The sequence below is a fragment of the Pseudophryne corroboree genome, chromosome 6 (genome assembly GCF_028390025.1).
Source record: "Pseudophryne corroboree isolate aPseCor3 chromosome 6, aPseCor3.hap2, whole genome shotgun sequence".
In the NCBI taxonomy this organism is placed as follows: Eukaryota; Metazoa; Chordata; class Amphibia; order Anura; family Myobatrachidae; genus Pseudophryne; species Pseudophryne corroboree.
Genome location: NC_086449.1, coordinates 114,557,750 through 114,583,063, shown reverse-complemented (window position 1 = coordinate 114,583,063; position 25,314 = coordinate 114,557,750). Strand labels below are relative to the sequence as shown.

The 25,314-nt window shown below is 44.4% G+C and overlaps 1 protein-coding gene across 4 annotated transcripts in view; it reads left to right on the top strand.

The window, feature by feature from the left end:
* The window catches only part of LOC134936598 (putative adhesion G protein-coupled receptor E4P), a 317,217-nt gene that overhangs the window by 108,513 nt on the left and 183,390 nt on the right, over positions 1-25,314 (top strand). For all 4 annotated transcript variants that reach the window (XM_063931708.1, XM_063931710.1, XM_063931706.1 and 1 more), the window contains exon 2: positions 6,767-6,820. In XM_063931708.1, coding sequence (XP_063787778.1) covers positions 6,775-6,820 — 46 coding nt within the window. In that variant the 5' untranslated portion in view covers positions 6,767-6,774. The remainder of the gene's footprint in view (positions 1-6,766; positions 6,821-25,314) is intronic.

The following is a 25,314-nucleotide window of genomic DNA, read 5'->3' as shown; positions in this document are numbered from 1 at the left end:
CAAGGTGATGGCGGAGATGATGGTTCTCCTTCGCAAACAAGGAGTCAACATAATTCCATAATTGGACGATCTCCTCATAAAAACGAGATCCAGGGACAAGCTACTCCAGAACATAGCATTGTCCCCAAAGGTGCTTCAACAGCATGGTTGGATCATCAACTTTCCAAAATCGCAGTTCAAACCGACAATGAGATTATCATTTTTGGGAATGATACTGGACACCGAGATACAGAGAGTATTTCTACCGGTGGAAAAGGCTCAGGAGATCCAGAGCATGGTCAAACAACGTTTGAGACCAAGAACAGTATCAATTCATCAGTGCATTCGCCTGTTGGGGAAAATGGTAGCAGCTTACGAGGCGCTACAATATGTCCATTTCTATGCCAGGGTCTTCCAGTGGGACCTACTGGACAAGTGGTCAGGATCGCATCTCCACATGCATCAAAGGATAATCTTGTCAGCAAAAGCCAGAATTTCGCTCCTGTGGTGGCTACAAATCTTTCACCTCTTGGAGGAACGCAGGTTCGGGATTCAGGCCTGGATCCTGGTGACCACGGATGCAAGTCTCCGAGGATGGGGAGCAGTCACGCAAGGCGAAAGCTTCCGAGGAAGAGGGTCAAGTTAAGAAACTCGCCTTCACATAAACATTCTGGAGTTGAGAGCTGTGTACAACAGTCTTCATCAAACGGCACACCTTCTTCAAGGTCGTCCCATACAGATCCAGTCAGACAATGTAACGGCAGTAGCTTACATAAACCGTCGAGGCGGAACAAAAAGCAGAGCATCAACGGCAGAGGTGACAAAGATACTCCTCTGGGCAGAAAGACATGCAAAAGCTCTGTCGGCAATTTTCATTCCGGGAGTGGACAACTGGGAAGCAGACTTCCTCAGCAGACACGATCTCCATCCAGGAGAATGGGGCCTCCACCAAGAAGTCTTTGCGGAGGTGGCAAGTTGTTGGGGTGTTCCTCAAGTGGATATAATGGCATCACGCCGCAACAAGAAGCTTCAGAAATATTGTTTCAGGTCAAGAGAACCACAAGCAATAGCGATAGATGCACTGGTGACCCAGTGGGTGTTTTGGTCGGTGTATCTGTTCCCTCCACTTCCACTTACTCCAAAAGTTCTCAAGATCATCAGAAGAACAGGAGTTCGAGCAATACTCATTGCTCCGGACTGACCAAGGAGGGCTTGGTATCCAGATCTTCAAGAGTTATTAATGGAAGATCCTCTGCCTTTTCCTCTTCGCGAGGACCTGTTTCAGCAGGGGCCGTTAGTTTATCAGGACGTACCGCGGTTGCGTTTGACGGCATGGCTCTTTGAGCGCCAGATCCTAGCCCATAAGGGTATTCCCAATGAAGTCATTCCCAGACTTATTCTGGCCAGGAAAGTGGTAACGTCCAAACATTACTATCGTATTTGGAGAAAATATGTGTCTTGGTGTGTAACCAAGAAGTCTCCTGCAGTGGAGTTTCAATTAGGACGACTTCTCCTATTTCTACAGGCAGGTATGGATGCTAGATTGAGATTAGGATCTATCAAGGTTCAGATTTCGGCCTTGTTAGTTTTCTTTCAGAAACAATTGACTTCTCTTCCTGAGGTCCAGACGTTCGTGAAAGGGGTTCTGCGCATCCAACCTCCCTTTGTGCCTCCTGCGGCACCATGGGATCTTAATGTGATGTTGCAGTTCCTTAAATCGGACTGTTTTGAGCCTCTGCAAGAGGTGGAGTTAAAGTTCTCACTTGAAAAGTGGTCATGCTGTTGGCCTTGGCTTCAGGCAGACGAGTGTCTGAGTTAGGAGCAGGGCCGGTTCAAGCCCGCTCTGCGCCCCGGGCAGGCAAAGGGGCGTGGCTTAATACGGGGGCGTGGTCAGTTATGCCCCCTGTACATTAGTAGCGCCGCTTAAATGACGTCATCGCGCACCACACAGCAAAAGGTCCTTTCCACGAAGGGAAACTAGACACGTAGCTTCTAGTTCCCTTCGTGGAGAGGACCTTTGCTGTGCGGTGCGCGATGACATCATCGCGCACCGCTCAGCAAAGGTACTCTCCACGAAGGGAAACTAGACGCTACGCGTCTAGTTCCCTTCACAGGAGGCACAGACGGGGGACACAGCGGGCAGCGGAGGGCACAGCAGTGGCGGATCTTGCCATGGTGCGGCGCCCTCCAGAGGAGGCTCCTGCTTGCCCGTGGCAAGATCCGCTACTGGTTAAGAGCTCTGTCACGGTGTCCTTATTTGATATTTCATGAAGATAGGGCTGAACTGACAACACGTCAGCACTTTCTTCCGAAGATTGTGTCTTCTTTTCATATCAACCAACCAGTGGTGGTGCCAGTAGCTTCTGACACCTCAGCCGTCTCAAGGTCCTTGGATGTTGTCAGAGCGCTGAGGACTTATGTTGCAAGAACGGCTCGGATAAGGAAAACAGAATCTGTTTGTCCTCTATGACCCCAACAAGATTGGGGATCCTGCTTCTATGCAGACTATTGCGCGCTGGATCAGGGGTACCATTCAGCAAGCTCATTCCACGGCAGGATTGCCGTTACCAACTTCAGTAAAAGCCCACTCTACAAGGAAAGTGGGTTTGTCCTGGGCTGTCTCTGCTTTGCAAATCTGCCGAGCTGCTACTTGGTTGGGTGCAACTGCAAACACATTTGATAAGTTTTATAAGTTTGACACCTTGGCTGCTGACGACCTTCAATTTGGTCAGTCAGTTCTGCAGGAACATTAGCACTTTCCCGCCCGTACTTGGAGCTTTGGTATATCCCCATGGTACTAAAATGGACGCCAGCATCCTCTAGGACGTAAGAGAAAATAGGATTTTAATTACCTGCTGGTAAATTCTTTTCTCGTAGTCCGCCCAGTGCTCATTTTTCCTGCTGATTACGTTTATCTTTTTGCACATTGTTTCATGTGTTCAGTTGTTAACAGCTGTTGCTGTTGCGTTGTGCATTCTGGTTGGCATGACTTATGTTAAAGGCCATGTTAGCCGACATGTTGTTTATGGATGGTGTGAGCTGGTGTGAATCTCGCAAATAGTAATTCCTCTCTCGAGAATGTCCGTCTCCTCGGGCACATTTCCTATACTGAGGTCTGGAGGAGGGGCATAGAGGGAGGAGCCAGTTCACACTGTTGAAAAGTCTTAAAGTGCCGAAGGCTCCTGTGGAACCGTCTATACCCCATGGTACTAAAATGGACCCCAGCATCCTCTACGGACTACGAGAAAAGGATTTACCGGCAGGTCATTAAAATCCTATTTTTGTTTTTGTTACATTTGCATATAACAACCAGTCAGGTTTTACCAATCATTTTATAGATTATACAGAGGTAGCCATGCTCATCGCTGCTGCTGCTGCTATGCCATATAGGTGTCCTAATCGCGCCATACAAATAGTGCAGGTAGGCAAAGTAAGGCGTGATAAGGCACAAAAGGATCCACAGCATGTAATACACAGTTTCACCACTGGGCGACGATTGTTCCACTAATGAAAACTACCGGTGTGGTATGTTAGATAGATTAGACTTGGGTCGACAGTGTCTAGGTCGACCACTATTGGTCGGCATGGTTTCTAGGTCGTCAGGGACTCTAGGTTGACATGTACTAAGTCGACATGACAAAAGGTCAACATGAGTTTATTCACTTTTTTTGGTGTCGTTTTCTCCGTACACTGACTGGGAACCCCAATTAGTGCACCGTATCCCCTCGCATGGCTCGTTTCACTCGCCATGCTTCGGGCAAGGTGCCTCGCTCCACTACCGCTGCGCTCGGCACAGATTACCGTTCCCAATTGTAGTCCACCTGGATCGTAAAGTATGAAAAAGTAAAAAATAAAATAAAAATAAAAAATTCATGTCAACGTTTTGTCATGTTGACCTAGTACATGTCGAACTAGAGTCCCTGTTGACCTAGAAACAATGTCGACCTGCTTACTGTCGACCAATAGTGGTCGACCTAGACATTGTCGACCTAACTCTTGTCGACCTGAAGACCAGATCCCGAAAACTACAGTACTGAATAGCAGCGGATGGATATGGCACTACAGAATACTGTACAATGTAGCAGGCCAGTGTACAGTAAATACAGTAGTTATTTTTTTAATACAATAATACAGCAGGGCAGAGTACAAACTTACCGGAGTAACAACATGCCTTACAACTGAATGCTCCCCTGGTGCGCTGTATAAAGTAATCCCTACTTTAAGTAGAAATGTGAACACAGAAAAATATTTGCTTAGCGTCTCTGATGCACACAAAGAAAAGCACAGTTCAGAGTTCTACTCAGCTCTCTAAAAGACAAAAAAAATTATTACAATCAGCGAGTTGGGACACGCAGCACTATATAAAAAAATCACTACGTCACTGCAGGTGGCAGTCACCTGTCTCCATGGCTCTCTTGCAGTAGCGGATCTTGCTACGGGCACACAGGATTTTTGCCCAGGGCGCCGCCTTCCGGAGGGCGCTGCCACCATAACAAGATCCACTACTGGTGTTGCCCCCCCGGTGCTGTGCTGTCACTGCATTGTGGGAGCAGCACATAGACACTAGGGGTCATAATTGACCTCTAGTGTCTATGCTGTGCTATGGGAGAGACGTCATTACTTCTCTCCCGTAGATCAGAGGAGCGGCGCCGGCGGCCGGAGATGGTGATGGAGGTAAGCAGCGGTCGAGAATCCGGAACGGGGATGGTGAGTATTAATTCATAATTTTTTCTCTTTTTTTGTAAGCGGCACAAACGGGGGCACAACTCTACAGGGGTCACAAGTCTACAGGGGGCACATATGGGGGCACAACTCTACACCGGGCATACCTGACCATGCCCCTTTATGAAGCCACGCCCCTATTTTCACTCGGGGCGCCACAAGGGCTAGAACCGGCCCTGCTCTCTTGGCATAGTGGTTTCACTGATGATTACCATGCCCGTGAGCTAGTGTTCAATTCCTGCAAAAAAAAAGCTGATTTACGAAAAAAGCTGTGGATGTTGCTTTTCACACAGATATACAAGTGTGACTTACGAGAGTCTTATCTTTATGAGACTGTGTTTACTGTACTTCTTCCTGGGCCTCCCCATTGCTGAAATAGCCAGCCTCCCACACCCTCAATCCCACATCCATGAGACTTGTGATTTCACTTACTGGGTGTACGGTTTATACCCCTTTTCCACTGTAGCACGGGTCACAGCCGTGTCGCCTGACACGGCTGCGACCCGTGCTACAGCCCCCTTTCCCACAGCGCTCACCAACCCGGCATATTGCCGGGTTGGTGACGCTGCTAGTGATGCGGCAGGGGCAGCGCTGGGAGATCACATGATCTCCCAGCGCCGCCCTCCCATACACTGTAAAAGGGAGCCGTGTCGCCTCGACACGGCTCCCATTCACAGTACACAGCTTACCGGGTTGAACACGTGTTCAACCCGGCAAGCTACCCGGGTAGGATTCCCGGATCACTTGATCTGGGAATTTGCAGGGGGACCCTTTTCAACTAGGGAAAAACACGGGTAAATGCACGCCCCTGCGCATTTACCCGTGTTTTAAAAGCTAGTGGAAAAGGGGTATTAGTAACACAACCCAGCCAGTACACTACTGTATGTAAATGAATGGCTCATGCTGTCATTTACTAAGCAGTATACAGAGTCTGTGAAACCACAAGTCTCATGATGGGTGGGACAGAGAGCTATGGAGACAAGTGACTGAAACCTACAGTGACGTAGTGATGTCACTCATTGTGATTTTTTTTTATAGTGCTGTGTGTCCCAACTCGCTGAGTGTAATGATTTTGTTTTCTTTTAGAGAGCTGTGTAGAACTGTGCTTTTCTTTGTATGCATCAGAGACGCTGAGCAAATATTTTTCTGTGTTAACATTTCTTTTTTCAAAAACCTACAGAAAGAATACTGCTGTTTGCAATTTTGGAACAATGAATTAATGCTGAAGCAAGAAACAAAGGGTAGTAGTATCCTATTAACCCCAATGCCGTTTAGGCTGATAAAAACAGCCGAACATCCAATTAATGACACATGGTCATTATCGCAGTATCCAATTAGAGGCCACTTTGACTGAAATTGGAACCTTGATCGCACGAAAACATGTGATCAGGAATGGAATGTGATAAGAGCAAACAGCAGAAAATGTCCTCAGCACAGGGGAGGGGAAACCCCCAACAGTAAATACTGCTCTTAGAGGCCATTCATAGCTTATATTTATGATTTGCATTGTAATGCAATATAAATTCCAAGTCAAGTAACTGATATTGGGGCAGATGTATTAAGCCTGGAGAAGTGATAAAGAAGTGATAGGTGAAAGTTGATAAAGCACCAGCCAATCATTAGGGGTTTGAAAAATGACAGGAGCTGATTGGCTGGTGCGTTACTTTCACCTTCCACTTATTACTGCTTTATCACTTTTCCAGGCTTAATACATCTGCCCCATTGTGTGGAATCACAAAATAAAGTTTAACCCCTCGTCTGAACCTAAATTTCAAAAGTGGTTCAGCTTTCAAGTGCATTGGTTGACATACTGTAGCCTGTAGGTGATTGAGATCTATATCAATTATTGCCATATTTCTTTCATAATTCACGAGTCAAATGTGCTTCTGTATAATTTCCTTATCTATCATGTTAAATTGACAGTAATGTGGTGGTTTGTAATGTAATGTAAGAGAATGTGTAAGCCCTATATGATCCTGTCTTTCCCAATTGTCTGTCTGTACAGATCCCAGCCTTTCATATTGTATAAAATTGAGCTTTCCAACAGTTTTTTTCTTCATTACAGGAAATGTCATGAACACAACAGCCTTGGAAATTACATGTCCTAAACCCCCCCCAAGTATGTATTATTGTTTCTAACTGAAGAAGGGGTGTGATCTCCCGGTGATAGGAAGTAATAGGCTGCTAGGTTATTGTGTCATTTCTGGTGCTAATGTGTAGACAGTATATGTATTTTTATTTATATAGTGATACAGGTTTAGTATCCCATATCCAAATATTCCGAAATACGGAATATTCCGAAATACTGACTTTTTTGAGTGAGAGGGAGATAGTGAAACTTTTGTTTTTTGATGGCTCAATGTACACAAACTTTGTTTAATACATTTAAAGTTATTAATAATATTGTATTAAATGACCTTCAGGCTGTGTATATAAGGTATATATGAAACATAAATGAATTGTGTGAATGTAGACACACTTTGTTTAATGCACAAAGTTATTAAAAAAAATTGGCTAAAATTACCTTCAGTCTGTGTGTATAAGGTGTATATGTAACATAAATGCATTCTGTGCTTAGACTTAGGTCCCAACACCATGATATCTCATTATGGTATGCAATTATTCCAAAATACGGAAAAATCCGATATCCAAAATACCTCTGGTCCCAAGCATTTTGGATAAGGAATACTCAACCTGTATATGAGAGGAGGACAACTAGCAGAGACCCCAAGACTGTCTTGATGGAAAAGGTTATGGGTCGTTGGGTAGACACAACTTAGGTCGCCAGTCATTAGGTCGACCATGGAAGGTCGACATGCAATAGGTCGGCACAGACAATAGGTCGACATGTACTAGGTCGACAGGTCAAAAGGTCAACGTGGTTTTTTAAAACTTTTTTTAGCGTTGTTATCTTTGTAAAGTGATGGGGAACCCCAACTAGTGTACCGTGTACCCCTTCGGGCAAGGTGCCTCGCTCCGCTGCTGCTTTGCTCGGCACAGGTTACCGTTCCAATCGTAGTCCACGTGGATTGATAAGCATGAAAAAATCCCAAAAATGAAAAAGAAAATGAAAAACTCATGTTGTTCTTTTGACCTGTTGACTATGGTGGCCAATCCCGGGATCGGGATCGGCGGGATCCTGGGATTTAGGGCCAAAAATGGCCGGGATTGGAAGCTCCAATCCCGGGGATTGAGGGATCAGCGTTGAGCGTCTACAGGATGCTCAGACGCTGCCCGGATTCCTCTTTCCGGGTCCCTAGCGCAGCATGAGAGGTCACGCTGCAATGTCAGCCGCTGTTCAAAGGATGTTCCCCTCCCGTCCGCCCCCGGTATATGGTGAGTTATATGTGCGGGGCGGGGTGGGGCGAGGGGGTGGCAACCTAGCTAAAAGCCAATCCCGGGTATCCCGGGAATCCCGGGATTGGCCATTTTTAAATCCCGATACCCGGGATTGAAAAAATGGCCCGGGATTGGCTTCCCTACTGTTGACCTAATGACCATGTCGACCTTCAGTGGTCGACCTAATGACTGTCGACCTAAGCTGTGTCGACCTAACGACTGTATCCCATGGAAAAGCAGCACAGACACACAGCCGGTATATAAGGCCCAGCATCAAATCAGCCCAGTAACTACAAGCAACCACCAGAACACACCAATCTTTAAATAGTTTAAACTTTCTGACTATTAAAATGTAGGTGCACACTGACAGAGTCACATAAAGCTTCAGAGCAGGCATCCTGTGGCTCTCCAGCTGTTGTGAAACTACAAACTATACTTGCCGACATTCCGGCTGCCCCTCAGGGAGGGGGCAGCCAGATCGGCACTGCACGGGCCATGGTGCAGCATGAGGGGGCGTGGTGGTGACAAATGATGCGGTATAGTGGGGTGGAAGAGGGGGCAATCACATCATCATGGCCTCGCCCCCGCTACACAATGCCAAAATTACTGGCATTGTGAGGTAGGGGACGGGGCCACAATGCTGCAATTCAGTGCAAACCCTGATTGTGCTAAAGCCATTCACGTGAACACAAAGGGGGCAGAGCATCGGGGAAGGGTGTGAAGCTTCATTCCTGTCATTGTGGGGGCCTGCCCAGCACTGCCTCAGGCTCTCCCGACTATGTGAATGGATGCCGTGCAGTGTGAAAAATGGGACTGTCATGCTGAATGCGGTACAGTTGGGAGGTGTGATATACACAAACACACACAGGTGGGTAACTCAACAAAACACTTGGCGGCAAGTTGGTGGGCAACGTTTTAAAGCTTTTATTGCGGCATTTTCGTCTTGTCCTGAGTTATACACCAGGAGTGCCGTACCACCCGCCTATTTGCATCTGTACTTGTACGGGCACCCAGTGCTATTGTTTTATGCAGTATTGGGAGAGCCGGTCTTGCAGTGCTGTGTATATATACATATATATATATATATATATAATGCGTATATCGGCGGCACTCTCGGCGCTTAAATGAATCGAGTAGACACTGCTTAAAGTGATCGACGTTTCAATGCAAATCAATACATTTTCATCAGGATGAAAATGTATTGATTTGCATTGAAACGTCGATCACTTTAAGCAGTGTCTACTCAATTAATTTAAGCGCAGAGAGTGCCGCCGATATACGCATTCTATACAAGGAACTGGTTTCTCCCGTTTACTCTGGAGAGCACCGGCCATTAAACAATTTCACATGTGATATAGGACCCAGGAGTGCCGTAAATCGCTCTATGTATGTGTATATGTATATATATATATATATATATATATATATATATATAAAAGCAGATAGTAGCGGCACTCACAGGACTGGTAAAATCAGCATTCCATATCAATCCTCAATATCTTAGCGGGACCACTGTTAAGTCAAGTTTGACCAAACCACTGCACCTGAAACATCCATTTTTACGCTTTAGAATTTTTTTTGTGTTTTGGCCTGTGCCAAACCTAGAGATATCCGTTTTTACAACAAAGTCCCGAATACTCCGACTTCTAGAATAACTGGAAAGTAATCTAGATTGATACATTTCCCCCAGATCTTTATCTGTAGCCACTATGGGCCAAAGCTGTTTTGCTCTCTTTGGGGGGAGGGTAAGAGCAGGTGGTAAGGTTACTAACATGGGTACTAAAAGAGATTTTACCAAAGCACTAACCAATGACGATTACAGGTCATCATTGCTACATAAGGTGAAAGATGTCCCTAACGCAAGGGAAAATACTTATCTTAAATGTATGTATGTAAACGCCAGAAGCATTACTGGTAAAAAGGGTGAACTAGAAATACTTGCAGCAAGCAAACAGTATGATATTATAGGTATTACTGAAACTTGGTGGGACGAATCTCATGATTGGACAGTCAATCTAGAGGGCTATACACTGTTTAGGAGAGACAGACTAAATAAAAAGGGTGGAGGGGTGTGTCTTTACATAAAGCCGTTTTTAAAACCTGATATACGGGAAGATATTCAGGAGGGGACTGTAGACACTTTCGAGACATTATGGGTAGAAATTGCATGCGGGGAAAAAGGAATAAAAAAGTTAATATTGGGTGTATGCTATAGGCCGCCTGGTATCAACGCATCTGATGAGGAATTCTTACTAAAGCAAATTGAAAGAGCAGCAGGAGTAGGAGACATAGTAGTGATGGGAGATTTTAACTATCCAGAGATAAACTGGAAAAACGATTCATGTGATACTGCTAGGGGCAATATGTTTTTAAACACACTTAATGACAACTACTTAGTTCAACTAATTGAGGAACCAACTAGGTACAATGCAATCTTAGACCTGGTATTAACAAACAATGGGGATTTGGTTTCAGGTATTATAGTAGGGGAACCCATAGGAAACAGCGACCACAATATGGTCACATTCAATATCAGTTTCCATAAACAGCCCTATACTGGCTCAACTAGGTCTCTAAACTTTAGCAAAGCAAATTTTGATAATATGAGGGTATTTTTCAGGGATATTGAATGGGAAGGTTTGTTTTTAGGAAAAAATACTACAGAGAAATGGGAGGTACTAAAATTCCTGCTAGCTAAAAATACACTCAAATTTATTCCTACGAGCAGCAAAAAAAGGAATAAAAATCATAAACCGATGTGGCTTAACAAAAAGATTAAGGAACTTATGGGCAAGAAAAGGCAAGCATTTAAAAAATACAAATCTGACGGGGAAGCAGAGTAATTTCAGCACTATAAGGAATGTAACAAAATATACAAAAAGGAAATAAGAGCGGCTAAAGTAGAAACCGAAAAACTAGTAGCAAGGGAAAGCAAAGCGAATCCCAAAAAATTCTTTAAAATACATTAATAGCAAGAGATTAAAGAAGGAGAGTATAGGCCCTTTAAAAGACAAGTTGGGAGTCTTAAGCAAAAATGATAATGACATAGCGGACACACTAAATGAGTTTTTTTCAACAGTATTTACTAGAGAGGACCCAATTCAGGGACTAACATATAATCTCAATAATGAGAATATCCCACTGATAGGTACTTATTTAAGCGAGGAAGTAGTCTGTGACCGATTAAAACATTTAAAGATTAATAAGTCACCAGGTCCCAATGGTATTCACCCAAGGGTTCTAATGGAGCTTCATTCTGAACTTGCAAAGCCGCTATTTTTGATCTTTAAGGATTCAGTAATATCAGGTATGGTTCTCAAAGACTGGCGTATAGCGGAAGTAGTGCCTATATTCAAAAAGGGAAGTAAAGCTGAACCAGGTAATTATAGACCAGTTAGTCTTACATCTATAGTGGGGACAGTATTGGCAGGTATTCTAAGAGATAGTATTCAGAAGTTCCTTGAAGTCAATAAGGTCATTAAAAGGAATCAACATGGGTTTATGAAGGACAGATCCTGTCAAACCAACTTACTTGGCTTTTATGATACAGTAAGCGCAAACCTAGATCAGGGTAAAGAGGTGGATGTAATCTTTTTAGATTTTGCCAAAGCGTTCGATACTGTACCACACATGAGACTTATCTACAAGCTACAAGAATCAGGGCTAGGAAGCACAATATGCACTTGGGTCAAAAACTGGTTAGATAATAGGGAGCAGCGCGTTGTGGTTAATGGATCTTTTTCAACTTGGACTGAAGTGCTAAGTGGTGTGCCGAAAGGCTCAGTATTAGGACCGCTATTGTTCAATATTTTCATTAACGACCTAACAGAAGGTCTAGAGAGCATGGTGTCAATTTTTGCAGATGATACCAAATTGTGTAAAGTTATAATTGCGGAGGGGGATGCTGAGTCGCTTCAGAATGACTTAGTTAAATTAGAAGCTTGGGCAGCGAAATGGAGAATGCGCTTCAATACAGACAAGTGTAAGGTAATGCACTGTGGTAACAAGAACAAAAATAACACCTACCTACTAAATGGGGTAAAATTAGGGGATTCTGTACTGGAAAAGGACTTAGGTGTCCTCATAGATAGCAAACTAAGCAGTAGTACCCAAAGTAGGACTGCAGCAAAGAAGGGTAATAAGATATTAGCATGCATAAAACGGGGAATTGATGCTAGGGACGAGAGTATTATACTCCCGTTATATAAATCACTTGTGAGGCCACACCTTGAATACTGTGTACAATTCTGGGCACCTTACTACAAAAAGGATATCCTGGAGATAGAAAAGGTTCAAAGGCGGGCAACCAAACTAATTAAGGGTATGGAGACGCTGGAATACGAGGAAAGGCTTGCAAGACTAGGCATGTTTACACTGGAAAAGAGGAGATTAAGAGGGGACTTGATCAACATTTACAAATATATAAGGGGACAATATACAGATCTTGCGCAGGACCTGTTTTTGGTTAGATCAACACAGAGAACTCGTGGACACTCGCTCAGGTTAGAGGAGAGGAGATTCCAGACAATACGGCGTAAAGGCTTTTTTACGGTAAGGACGATACGTATTTGGAATTCTCTGCCTGAGGGAGTTGTAATGGCCAACTCAGTCAACACCTTTAAGAATGGGTTAGATAAATTCCTAATGGATAAGGATATCCAGGGTTACGGGGCATAGTCACGCACTATGGTTATGTCAAAGTCAGAAAAATGTCTCTATGCACGTTGCCATATTTGCACCGCACACTGGTCCGCGCTGCGCATGCGTACGCTCTCCCGTGAAGGCGCATACCCGCGATAGCGTGCACTCGCAGGCGCGGTATGCGTATTTACGGTAGAGTTTATGTAGTCGTAGCGTGCGACTCATTCGTTACAAATGTTCACAATTAATGTAGTTTGTAGATCATGGTCCCCTTGATAGATTCTGAAAGTTTGGTTAAAATAGAAGGTCCCTGGTTAAAGGAATCCCTCTTTGTATCGTACGAAGGGTCTGACAGGAATCATACAGCAGTGTTTGGTACCCATCGGAAGAGTATTTAATTAGTAATATTCCGGTGTTGGTTTGGAGCGTATTAATCGCTCGTGCGAATAGTTATGGACATAAGAAGTTTATGTCCATTTCTATTATTTACACATACTCAGGTATGCGGCGGGAAACCCAGTTTCCCACCCACCTGAGCTGTTGGAAATCGTCACAGCCCACCTGTATGAATCACCCTATGACCTTTTGTTATGATGCAGGGCCGAATTCCTTCGGCCAATGGACAATGGGATTGTAGGACCATGAGATTGCATTGTGTGTGGGGCATAAATAGGCAGGCCGACCATCTCCAACTCTCACTCTCTCTCATCAACGGTTATCTGCTGATAGCCGGGAGCTGGATATCGAGGCGCATGCGATCATACCCTTTGTGCGTAAGTTTTCTCTCCGTAATCATTGTCTTACTGTGAGCCAATTTCTCTCATCTCTCCCCGTCTCTCTCTCTCTCCTCTTTTCTCTTATATCTCTCATAGTATTATAGTATTGTATTGTATTGCATTTAGGTCAGTGTAGTATTGTCTTTTTGTATTTATTGTTTAGTTCTGTGGTTAGGAAGTCTTTGTTATATTGGAGTGTATCATTTGTACTGTTATCCCCTTTTTACAAGTATATTAGATATAATACAGTTAATAGGCTTCGGACCCTAAACCAGTATCTGTGTATTTTCTATAGTATTAAGTGTTCACTTGAGCGTCGGTGACGCTCAAGCAGCCTTGTAGTTAGTCAGGTTACACAAGGTTGCACTTACACCCTGTATTCACATTAAGGTATTCTGTGTATTTCATTGGTATAAGGTTTATACATAAAGGTATAGCATTGTGAGCGTCTGCGCCGCTGGTGACCTCGTGGTCTTGAGCGTAAGCCACGCCATTGCGAATCATTACTCTAGTCATAACCAATAACGTGTCCTGTGATCACTGGGCCGTGAGCGAACGTGATGCTTGAGCGTCTCGCTTACTGCTGAGCGATCGTTACGCAAATAGCGTACCATTACGGTACTTCTTAAGTAAACAGCGTACAGTGTTCTTAGACTTCATAAAGGGTTATAATTACGACAAAAGGAATTTAGCATTGTCAATTGGGGACTCGTCCTATCCTTCTCATATCTGCACTAGGTAGATCAGCAGACATTATCCCCCAGCAAAGGGTGGGAGGTTGTCTCCCAGTGCTGACGGGATAAGCGTCTGCTTCGCTTAGATAAAGAGTGCTGAAGGAATCCGGGAACCGGAAGTAAGAACAAAACGCTTGTGTCTTTTAAAACTGTTTTATTTCTCTTCTGTCTTGCGTATACACGCACGCATACATTTATCTGCATTTTCTGTTTCATTTTCGTATATCACTATTCCTGTTTGCCAAATTTTTATAGTTGATAGAAAGTGCTAAAAGAGATTTGCTGTTATTTCATAGTAGAGGTAATAGTTAAAGTATAGAACAACACACGATTTGTCTGAGATACAAGGCAGTCAGTGTGGATTGCGGTAGATGATCAGGGATCATTTACATTGATAAAAGTATATATTGTGTTACGGTGGATCTTTGCATTGCGTACACGTGTCGCTAACAAAGACTAGCGTACGCAATCCAAAAGGCAGACGCACGCAGCGTACATTACGCAACGTAGCGTCCGGTTACGCTCACGTAGCTCAAGTCACGAAAAAGGTGAATTAGCGCAAAGCGATAATTAGCGCAAAGGCGATAAGTAACGCACAGCGGTAGATAACGCGACGCGGTAAATAACGCAAATCTATTTTTGGAAAAATCTGAAATTTAGTTTAACAGATCCTACTCCTAATTGGTAACACTGTTGGACTGAAGACAATTTCTGCGCAGAAATAGATATAGAAACAAAGTGTACATGTGTTGAGTGAGTGTGGTTTTGTATACATAAGTTTATACAACTTTAAGGTGGAACCAAAAGGAAAGTCGGGTACTCGTCAAGGGACATACGTGTAAGTGACATATACGGTGGCTAGGGAGGCATCCCTGGTTAAATAATATTTGAGCATTAGAGTATAGCGGACCATAAGGTAACAAGACCAGGAGGTCATAAGGTCAAGACCAGGAGGTCACAAGGTACTAAAAGGTCCGCTATAAAGGTACAAGAGGCACAACGCCTGGGGTGTTGGTGCAGAACCCATATAGGCCATAAGCTCTTGCTGAAGGAATCGCGGCCGGAAACATCGATTCCATTGATCTTTCAGTACATAACAAGTAGTGCTTGTGTACTGAACGATTGGACCGCACGTAATTGTGTGCAGTAGTTAGTAATCTGACCTAATACCATTAGAGTAAAGTGGTCACAAACGCTATTTGTACATTCTGACGTGATTTGTGTAATTTTTTATTTTTGGAAGGGAAGTTCGCTGGTCACTCAGGAACTATCTAACAACCCCACCTTTACTGGAAAGAGTAAGTGTCCTGCGGGTAACCCTCATATGTTCCAGTAAACTGAAGGTTCCATAGGGGCCCTGTATCGAGTACGCCAGCACCACGTCGGTGTGATCAGGTCGTATTGGTCGAGGTGGGCGAGTGAGTGGGGTACTCGGTAAACCGCCACCGCCGGCCTACTGTGGAGTAATTTGGTTGTCTGTAAAGGCTTGCTGAAAACCTTGATACAGAAATCCAAGGAGGACTAAGCAACACCTGCAGACTATGGGGGCCAGTTGCTCAGGTAGGGGGCGATCAACCCTGGTTCAGGTTGATTCTGTGAACCGACCAGTTGGGTCGGCACGATATGTAATGTGTGAAAAATATGGAAGTCACACCGAATCTTTATGTGATGAATGGGAAAGAATGACTGTACAAGACAGGGACAAATTCCCAAGAATAGGTAGCTTTAGTCCAGAAGTGTTACAAAATTTAAGGAGGAGGATATGTCTCGTAAAATCAACAAAGAGACGAATTCAACATCATGATTATTTACAGTTGTGGCACCAGGAAGGTGAGATACAGAGAGGTTTGGCTCTGGCGGCAGGATCTGGGGCAGTCAGGAAGCTGATAGCCACAGCTCCTCCTCCACCATACATTGCAGGAGAGAAGTTGATTGCGGAGAGAAACGCACTGGGTTGTAAAACACAAACTCTTAGTAACCCTGTAAATGTTAATGATGTTAACCAAATAACTCATGCAAGTATTAACCCGTGCAAGATGTACCCTGTTTTGAACATTCCTCAGGAGTGTGATCAAGAAGACGATTCAGCAACAATTTCAGCTCTCTCTCTTGCAGCCACCATAGCAGAGACCACAGTAGGCACCGCGACACCCACGAGATTAGTGAAAGCCCCTAGCGGAGGGATAGGTGAGGTCGTGTCAACGGGTAAGTACGGCACCATGCACTACACTGAAACAATTGTACCACAACAAGCAGTAGAATCTACACAGGAAGAGGCTGTTAGAATTGCTCCTGTAAGGGTAATAGCAGTTCCCAATGGAAAAACAGATGTGTCTGGAGCCACTCCCATAAGGAACATTGCCATGTACACTCCATTTTCCAGAATGGAATTAAGAACAATAGTGTCCGAATTTCCTGACCCCAGAAAGGACTTAGTTGCTAGCCAAAAATACATCAGGGATCTAGGTAACACTGTAGAACCCAACAACAAGGATTGGCAGATACTGCTAAGAGCTTGTTTACCTTCCAATGTTGACGCAACTCAATTTTTAGCTGACTGTGCATTGGATAAAGATGTACCGCTTACAGACGTGTACAACAAGGATAATGTAAAAAGGATAAATTTACAGCTAAAGGAGTATTTCCCAGCCGTTGTTAAATGGAACAAGATATTTTCCATTAAGCAAAAGGAGTCCGAAACGGCAACAGAATATTTTCACCGGGCACTATTAGAAATGGCAAAGTACACTGGTATAGAAGACATTAAGACCAACCCAAACCATCGAGAAGTAGCAGTATCTGTACTGATGGATGGTTTGAAAGAAACATTAAAAGCTAGGGTACAGACCACGCAGCCATGTTGGCGAGGTCTGTCAGTGTCCACATTGAGAGAGGCTGCTATTGATCACGACAGAAACATCACTAGGCACAGGGAATCGCAAAGTGATAAGTTGATGTCCGTAAGTATACAGGCGCTGACCACAAGGCAGCCTGCGTATGTACCACCGAATCCTGTGGGTAAGGCAAGTGTAATAACATGTTTTTCTTGTAACAGACCGGGACACTATGCACGAGAATGTAGAACAAAGAGTGTACAAAGATCTTTTCAACCCCCTAGACAACGACACGACACACGACATTGGGAGCAGGGTCCACAGAGGCGGAGTTTTGAGCCACATACAGGGGAAACAAAAAGATATCCCCCGAACAGAGATTGGCATGCCTCTGGTAGTTCCCAGCTAACCCCCGCACAAGTAGTCGCTGCCAGCAGGATTCAGGGAGGTCAGCATACCCAATAGGGGTGTGGCCATACCTGTAATCTGCACCCAGTTAAGTTGATTGCTAGTCTTGGAAGCGAACCAGAGATTGCAATCAATGTAGCTGGTAAAACTTTAAACTTTCTTGTAGACACAGGGGCGGCCAAGTCAGTGATAAATTCGACAGTGGGCATGAGAACCACTGGTAGGACAATTCCAGCCATGGGAGTAACAGGAGTAGTCCAGCACTACCCTGTTAGCAAACCAGCCGAGATTACAATAGGGCCTTTGCATACCAAGCATTCCTTTTTGCTGGCTGCATCGGCACCAACTAATCTCCTGGGAAGAGATTTACTATGTAAAATGGGTTGCGTCATTTATTGTACTCCTGAAGGTGTATTCTTGGACATCCCTGAGAATCACGCTCAGGAAGTACGAGACATGTTAGACTCCCCATCAAAATTAATGTCACATTCCATTATGACAAATAGGAACCCATCCCAAGTAGAAGAGATGACATCTCAGATACCAGAGTCACTTTGGACAAAAGATGGACAGGACACTGGATTAATGGCAAATGTAGCTCCAGTAGTTGTACAAGTAAAAAATGGTAGGATAGCTCCAAAAATCCCACAGTATCCTCTGAAGCCAGAGGTGGAGTTAGGAGTTTTTCCCGTAATAGAGCGCTTGCTACAACAGGGCATTCTAGTAAGAACGTCCAGCACAGCAAATAGTCCCATCTTCCCTGTTAAAAAGAGTGGGGGGAGGGGTTACAGGCTAGTGCAAGATCTAAGGGGGATTAACAAAATAGTTGAGAGTCAGTTCCCCGTAGTGCCTAATCCAGCTGTCATCCTAATGCAAATTCCTCCCACTGCCAAATTTTTCACTGTTATTGACCTCTGCTCCGCATTCTTTTCGGTACCTCTGCACCCTGACAGCCAATATTTGTTTGCATTCACATACAGAGGAGTCCAATACACGTGGACTCGGTTACCCCAAGGTTTCATAGATAGTCCAAGTATATTTTCCCAGGCTTTGCATGATTGTCTACAGTCTTTCCAACCGGAGAGTGGATCAGTGTTGATACAGTACGTGGATGATCTACTACTGTGTTCTGATTCATTGGAAGCTTCTCTGAAAGATACGAAACAGCTCCTGTTTCATCTTTCAGACACAGGTCACAAGGTTTCCAAAAACAAGTTGCAATTATGCCAAACTAAGGTAAAATATTTGGGACACTGTCTAACACAAGGACTGAGACACCTGACCGCTGATAGAATCCAAGCCATTAGAGACATGACACTGCCACAAACCCAACAACAGATCAGGACGTTTCTAGGAATGTGTGGGTATTGCCGTAATTGGATCCCAGGGTTTTCCATATTGGCGCTACCTTTGCAGGAAATGGTCTCCTCAAACAAACCTGATCGGATTTCGCATACAGACGAATCCGAAACAGCATTTGAGAGACTCAAACAGTGTCTAACGCAGGCACCAGCACTAGGTATGCCAGACTATGGGAAACCCTTTGAACTATACGGAACAGAAAGTGCTGGGTGCGCAGCAGGTGTACTAACACAAAAACACGGTGACGCCAGCAGGCCAATTGCATACTACAGCGCCCAGCTAGACACGGTAGCGCGATCCCTCCCCACATGCTTGCGTAGCGTTGCGGCGATAGCATTGCTAGTGACAAAAAGCGAAGATGTCGTGCTAGGCCACAACCTCACAATCCATACACCGCATGCGGTATCTGCCTTATTGAATTCTGCCCAAACCAGACACGTCTCATCAGCAAGGTTTACGAGATGGGAATTGGCATTAATGGCCCCAGTAAACATCACCATAAGGAGATGCAGCGCATTAAACCCTGCAACATTTCTCCCAGGTGTGCCTGGTCAGGCACAAAGGGTGGGAGGTGAGAGTGATGGGGAAGGAGGATTTAATGCAAAGGAAGATACACATGATTGTATGGAATATTTGACCCAAAATTTTACCGCAAGGCCTGACATCAGTGACAATCCACTGGAAGATGCAGAACTCACGTTCTACACGGACGGTAGTTGTCATAGACAGTCAGACTCGGGAGACTTGTGTACTGGATACGCAGTCGTAGATGACCAAGACACCATAGAAGCGGAACCGCTAGGCCCACCTCACTCAGCCCAGGTTGCTGAACTGGTCGCCCTAACCAGAGCATGTGAATTGGCTAAGGGTAAGTCTGCCAATATCTACACCGATTCCAGATACGCGTTCGGGGTAGTCCATGATTTCGGAGCCCTATGGCGGCTCAGAAATTTCATGACGGCAGCTGGCACACCGATAGCGCATGCAGCTCATATAAAAAGGCTTCTAACAGCGATACAGGAACCCGACAGAGTGGCTGTTATCAAATGTAAAGCACATACATATAGCCAAGACCCAGTATCCCTTGGTAACAGCCGAGCAGACGAGGCCGCAAAGCTTGCAGCTGCTACCCCCATACAGACAGACACCACACAACTGATGGTATTTAATACCATCAACACACAGAAGTTGTGTGAGATGCAGAATTTGTGTTCCACACAGGAAAGAGCAGTCTGGAGGGCAAAGGGATATGGCCAGGAGTCCTCAGGGCTCTGGACGGATGGACATGGTAAACCAGTGGCCCCCAGGGCATACCTTCCATGTCTGGCTGAAGCAGCTCACGGGCTGACTCATCTAGGCAAGGAGGGGATGTGCAAATTGGTAAGAGCATACTGGTGCGCCCCAGGATTCTCCTCTCATGCGAGTAAAAGAGCAATGTCATGCCTTACCTGTCTGAGAAAGAATGTTGGAAAAGCAATACCTACAGAACCATCCCATATCCCACCTGCCGGCGGCCCTTTCCAAGTAATACAAATTGACTTCATTCAATTACCCCCATGTCGAAATTTGAAATATGTACTTGTTTGTATAGATGTTTTCTCGAATTGGGTCGAAGCTTTTCCAGCAGCTACAAATACCGCTATGTTTACAGCTAAGAAAATTGTGCAGGAATTTGTATGTAGATATGGTATCCCTAGAATCATTGAAAGTGATAGGGGTACCCATTTTACAGGTGATGTCTTTCAAGGAATGTGTAAGTTGATGGGAATTGATAGTAAGCTGCACACTCCGTACCGTCCACAGGCGAGTGCGAAGGTCGAAAGAGTGAACAGCACTATTAAAAATAAATTGAGTAAAGTAATGACAGAGACAGGATTGACGTGGCCAGAAGCTTTACCCATTGTTTTGTATAGCATCAGAACCACTCCCAGGTCCCCCCTTAATCTGTCTCCTTTTGAAATCTTGTTTGGTCGACAACCGCATGTCATGATTAACCCTCAGGATGATTTGAAATGTAACAATGAAGTAACTGTAAAGTACTTGATTAACATGAGTAAGCAGTTGAGGAGTCAAAATGATAATCTGAAGTTGGTGATTCCTGATTTACCAGGTAGTAATTGTCATGACATTGAACCTGGGGATTATGTAATGATACGAAATTTTCTACGCTCAGGTTGTCTTATTGATAGATGGGAAGGACCATACCAGGTCTTATTGACTAGCACCACAGCATTGAAGGTTGCTGAGAGAGAGACTTGGGTCCATTCATCCCACTGCAAAAAGGTTGCCGATCCAGAGAAGTCCCGTGATAAGGAACAGACGGTAGAGGTTGTATCACTGGAGTGTCTGTTCCAGGAGGACTGAGGCGGCACCTGAGCCTTGAAGACCGAAAGCAGTTGTCGACTCCCTTCTCCCTTTTATTGTTTTTCTCCACTTCCCAGCCCCTCTCCCTTAAAATTTCTTTTTCCCCCTTCTCATTCTTCTCTATTTCCTCCTCAAAGATGGACTTGCCCCAAGAGACTGTGATCCGGATTTTGATGTTAACCATGATGTTGACCAGAGCAGTCTGTTCCGGCGAGAGTACCATAGAGGTCGAAAGAGGTTCTGGAATGGGTTCCGATTATGATGATGGAGGCGTAGTTTTCCAAGATCAACCAAACCAACAAGCAAAGGCGAGTATCAGAAAACGATCCGATAGAAGAAATTGTGATGGATTGTTAGCTGAAGAAAATTGTATCTGTAGGCTCTGTGATAATCTGGTTGAAGATGGGTGCATAAAGAAATGCCAATCCAGTTTTAATATCCATATGGACCGGCATCCATTGAGTGACTATCACTCCTTAGTGGGTAACGTGTTAAACCAAACAGATTGTTGGGTATGCTCTCAAGTACCTCAGGGTCACAGCAAATCAGGGCTAGTACCATTTCCTTTAACGTTAGGGGAGGTACTTGAGCTAAGTGGTGGGAGACCGGTGGACCGGAGGTTTAACATCTCCAGCCCTCCTAGTTTGAAGCTCCACCAATACCATGTGGATAGGTCCCTCATATGTTTTAACATCTCCAATCCCAGAAAACCGGGAAATTGGGAAGTGTCATGGAGCAACCTTACCATGACCTTTTCACACAGAGCAGATAGAATGCCTACAGATACAGAGCTCGTACGCCATATAGCCAGTAGAGGAAAATCTTTTCGGTATCGATATACCTTAGGAAATAGGATTACTAGAGTTGGAGAGGTATCACCAGGATACTGTGCACATATCGTACAAACTGATACGTGCATTAAGCAGATGGAAGAATTAGGGTCAGGAGATTTCACCTGGAAGGTTTGTAACATGGTCATGTCCTTCTCCGTCCCTTATGTTCTCCCCGATGATGCATATTTCATATGCGGGAGAAAGGCGTACAAGTGGCTTGCCCCAAACTCTGAAGGATTGTGTTATATTGGAAAAGTATTGCCTGAAGTGATGACTGTTACACATGACAAAATGAAGGACATACACCGTGGTGCCCAAGCTCCTTATACTCACACTCATTACGAGCACCGAGTTAAACGACAACTGTCAGAAAGGTTAGAGCATCCGGCCTCTGATCTTATCCATGAATCCACCGGGATTCAGGTTCTGGTAGCGTTAGATTTCACTCGCACCGCTCGAGGTGTGATGAATTATAGATACATTTCCGCACTCGCCAATTTGTTAGATAATATCACTGAAATGTATGATGACACATTTAGATACACTGGAAGAGAACTTCAAGCTTACAAAACAGAACTAGTTCAGCATAGGATGGTTCTTAATTATCTTACAGCAGTAACAGGCGGATATTGTGTTACATTGGCAACACAGTACGGCATAAAGTGTTGCACGTATATCACAAATAGCACCGAGGATCCGGTAGAGGTCATAGACCAAAAGATGGACGATATTCTCCAATTGAAGTGGGAATTTCGTCGAAAACACAATCTCACCCTTGCTGCTGTAGGTAATGAGCTGACTGGTTGGGTGTCATGGTTGAACCCGCGAAATTGGTTCTCCGGTTTAGGAGACTGGGCTCAAGGAGTCATAATGGATGTTGGAAAGTTTCTACTATGTATCTTGGGTGTCGTTATATCGATTGGATTGATATTTAGATGCGGGCAGGCTTTAATGAGGTGCAAACAAAGTACAAAAGTGATGAGCTTGAGGAGCGAGGAAACCGTAATTAACCTGGATTTGATTTATGACCCAATGATAGAAACCAGAATGTGATGAAAATGCGATTATACGGTCCGTTTCTTTCACCTGTTTTTCTGCTTTTCTCCCAGATACAAAGACCCCCTTGGACGAGGAAGCTGACGAGACGAGATGTATACAGACAACGGATTGACCAAAGAAGAAGATTTGACAACTTTAAATATGGACACTTGATGAACTTTGCCATGGATCCCCAGTTTCCCTAGTACTTTTAAACTCACGCTAGCCCAACATTTTTTGTAAATCTGATGGCTCAGACAAAGCTATTTGCTCATGCCCAAGGAGCAATACAGCGCAAAGAAGACGACTCTCAACAGATACCGAACACAACTTCAACAACAGATGTACATTTCCCTGACATAGAATATCATTGCATTTTTTGTAAGTGTTCTTTATCTTCATCCCTACAACCCTCAGGTAACGACACACATAGACGATAGGGAATACAGGCACCGATATCAGCCACCACATACCTCCCCCATTCATGTATCATCAACTAAAATGTGCATCCCCATTTTGTTACAACCATAGCCGAAATGAGCTCGGTAGAGTTTGACAGCCCATCCACAGACCCTTAGTACGGGATAAGAAGGAATTCAAATGTATACTTCGCAATACCTCGAAGCTTGATTTACCACACGTACGGCACGATGATACATGACCCTCCAAACATGGACTCATACACACATGCTTCTACTTTCTCACTAGGTCATACCCTTTTCACACCTACTCCTCTCTTCTTCCTTACCCCACCATGGAAATCAATTAACCCCTGATTTACATTTTTCTCCTTAAATATTTTAGAAGGTGGCAGTTATTATTGACTGCCAAAGGGTGGACTGTCAAAGTCAGAAAAATGTCTCTATGCACGTTGCCATATTTGCACCGCACACTGGTCCGCGCTGCGCATGCGTACGCTCTCCCGTGAAGGCGCATACCCGCGATAGCGTGCACTCGCAGGCGCGGTATGCGTATTTACGGTAGAGTTTATGTAGTCGTAGCGTGCGACTCATTCGTTACAAATGTTCACAATTAATGTAGTTTGTAGATCATGGTCCCCTTGATAGATTCTGAAAGTTTGGTTAAAATAGAAGGTCCCTGGTTAAAGGAATCCCTCTTTGTATCGTACGAAGGGTCTGACAGGAATCATACAGCAGTGTTTGGTACCCATCGGAAGAGTATTTAATTAGTAATATTCCGGTGTTGGTTTGGAGCGTATTAATCGCTCGTGCGAATAGTTATGGACATAAGAAGTTTATGTCCATTTCTATTATTTACACATACTCAGGTATGCGGCGGGAAACCCAGTTTCCCACCCACCTGAGCTGTTGGAAATCGTCACAGCCCACCTGTATGAATCACCCTATGACCTTTTGTTATGATGCAGGGCCGAATTCCTTCGGCCAATGGACAATGGGATTGTAGGACCATGAGATTGCATTGTGTGTGGGGCATAAATAGGCAGGCCGACCATCTCCAACTCTCACTCTCTCTCATCAACGGTTATCTGCTGATAGCCGGGAGCTGGATATCGAGGCGCATGCGATCATACCCTTTGTGCGTAAGTTTTCTCTCCGTAATCATTGTCTTACTGTGAGCCAATTTCTCTCATCTCTCCCCGTCTCTCTCTCTCTCCTCTTTTCTCTTATATCTCTCATAGTATTATAGTATTGTATTGTATTGCATTTAGGTCAGTGTAGTATTGTCTTTTTGTATTTATTGTTTAGTTCTGTGGTTAGGAAGTCTTTGTTATATTGGAGTGTATCATTTGTACTGTTATCCCCTTTTTACAAGTATATTAGATATAATACAGTTAATAGGCTTCGGACCCTAAACCAGTATCTGTGTATTTTCTATAGTATTAAGTGTTCACTTGAGCGTCGGTGACGCTCAAGCAGCCTTGTAGTTAGTCAGGTTACACAAGGTTGCACTTACACCCTGTATTCACATTAAGGTATTCTGTGTATTTCATTGGTATAAGGTTTATACATAAAGGTATAGCATTGTGAGCGTCTGCGCCGCTGGTGACCTCGTGGTCTTGAGCGTAAGCCACGCCATAGCGAATCATTACTCTAGTCATAACCAATAACGTGTCCTGTGATCACTGGGCCGTGAGCGAACGTGATGCTTGAGCGTCTCGCTTACTGCTGAGCGATCGTTACGCAAATAGCGTACCATTACGGTACTTCTTAAGTAAACAGCGTACAGTGTTCTTAGACTTCATAAAGGGTTATAATTACGACAAAAGGAATTTAGCATTGTCAGTTATTATAAAAAAGAGGGG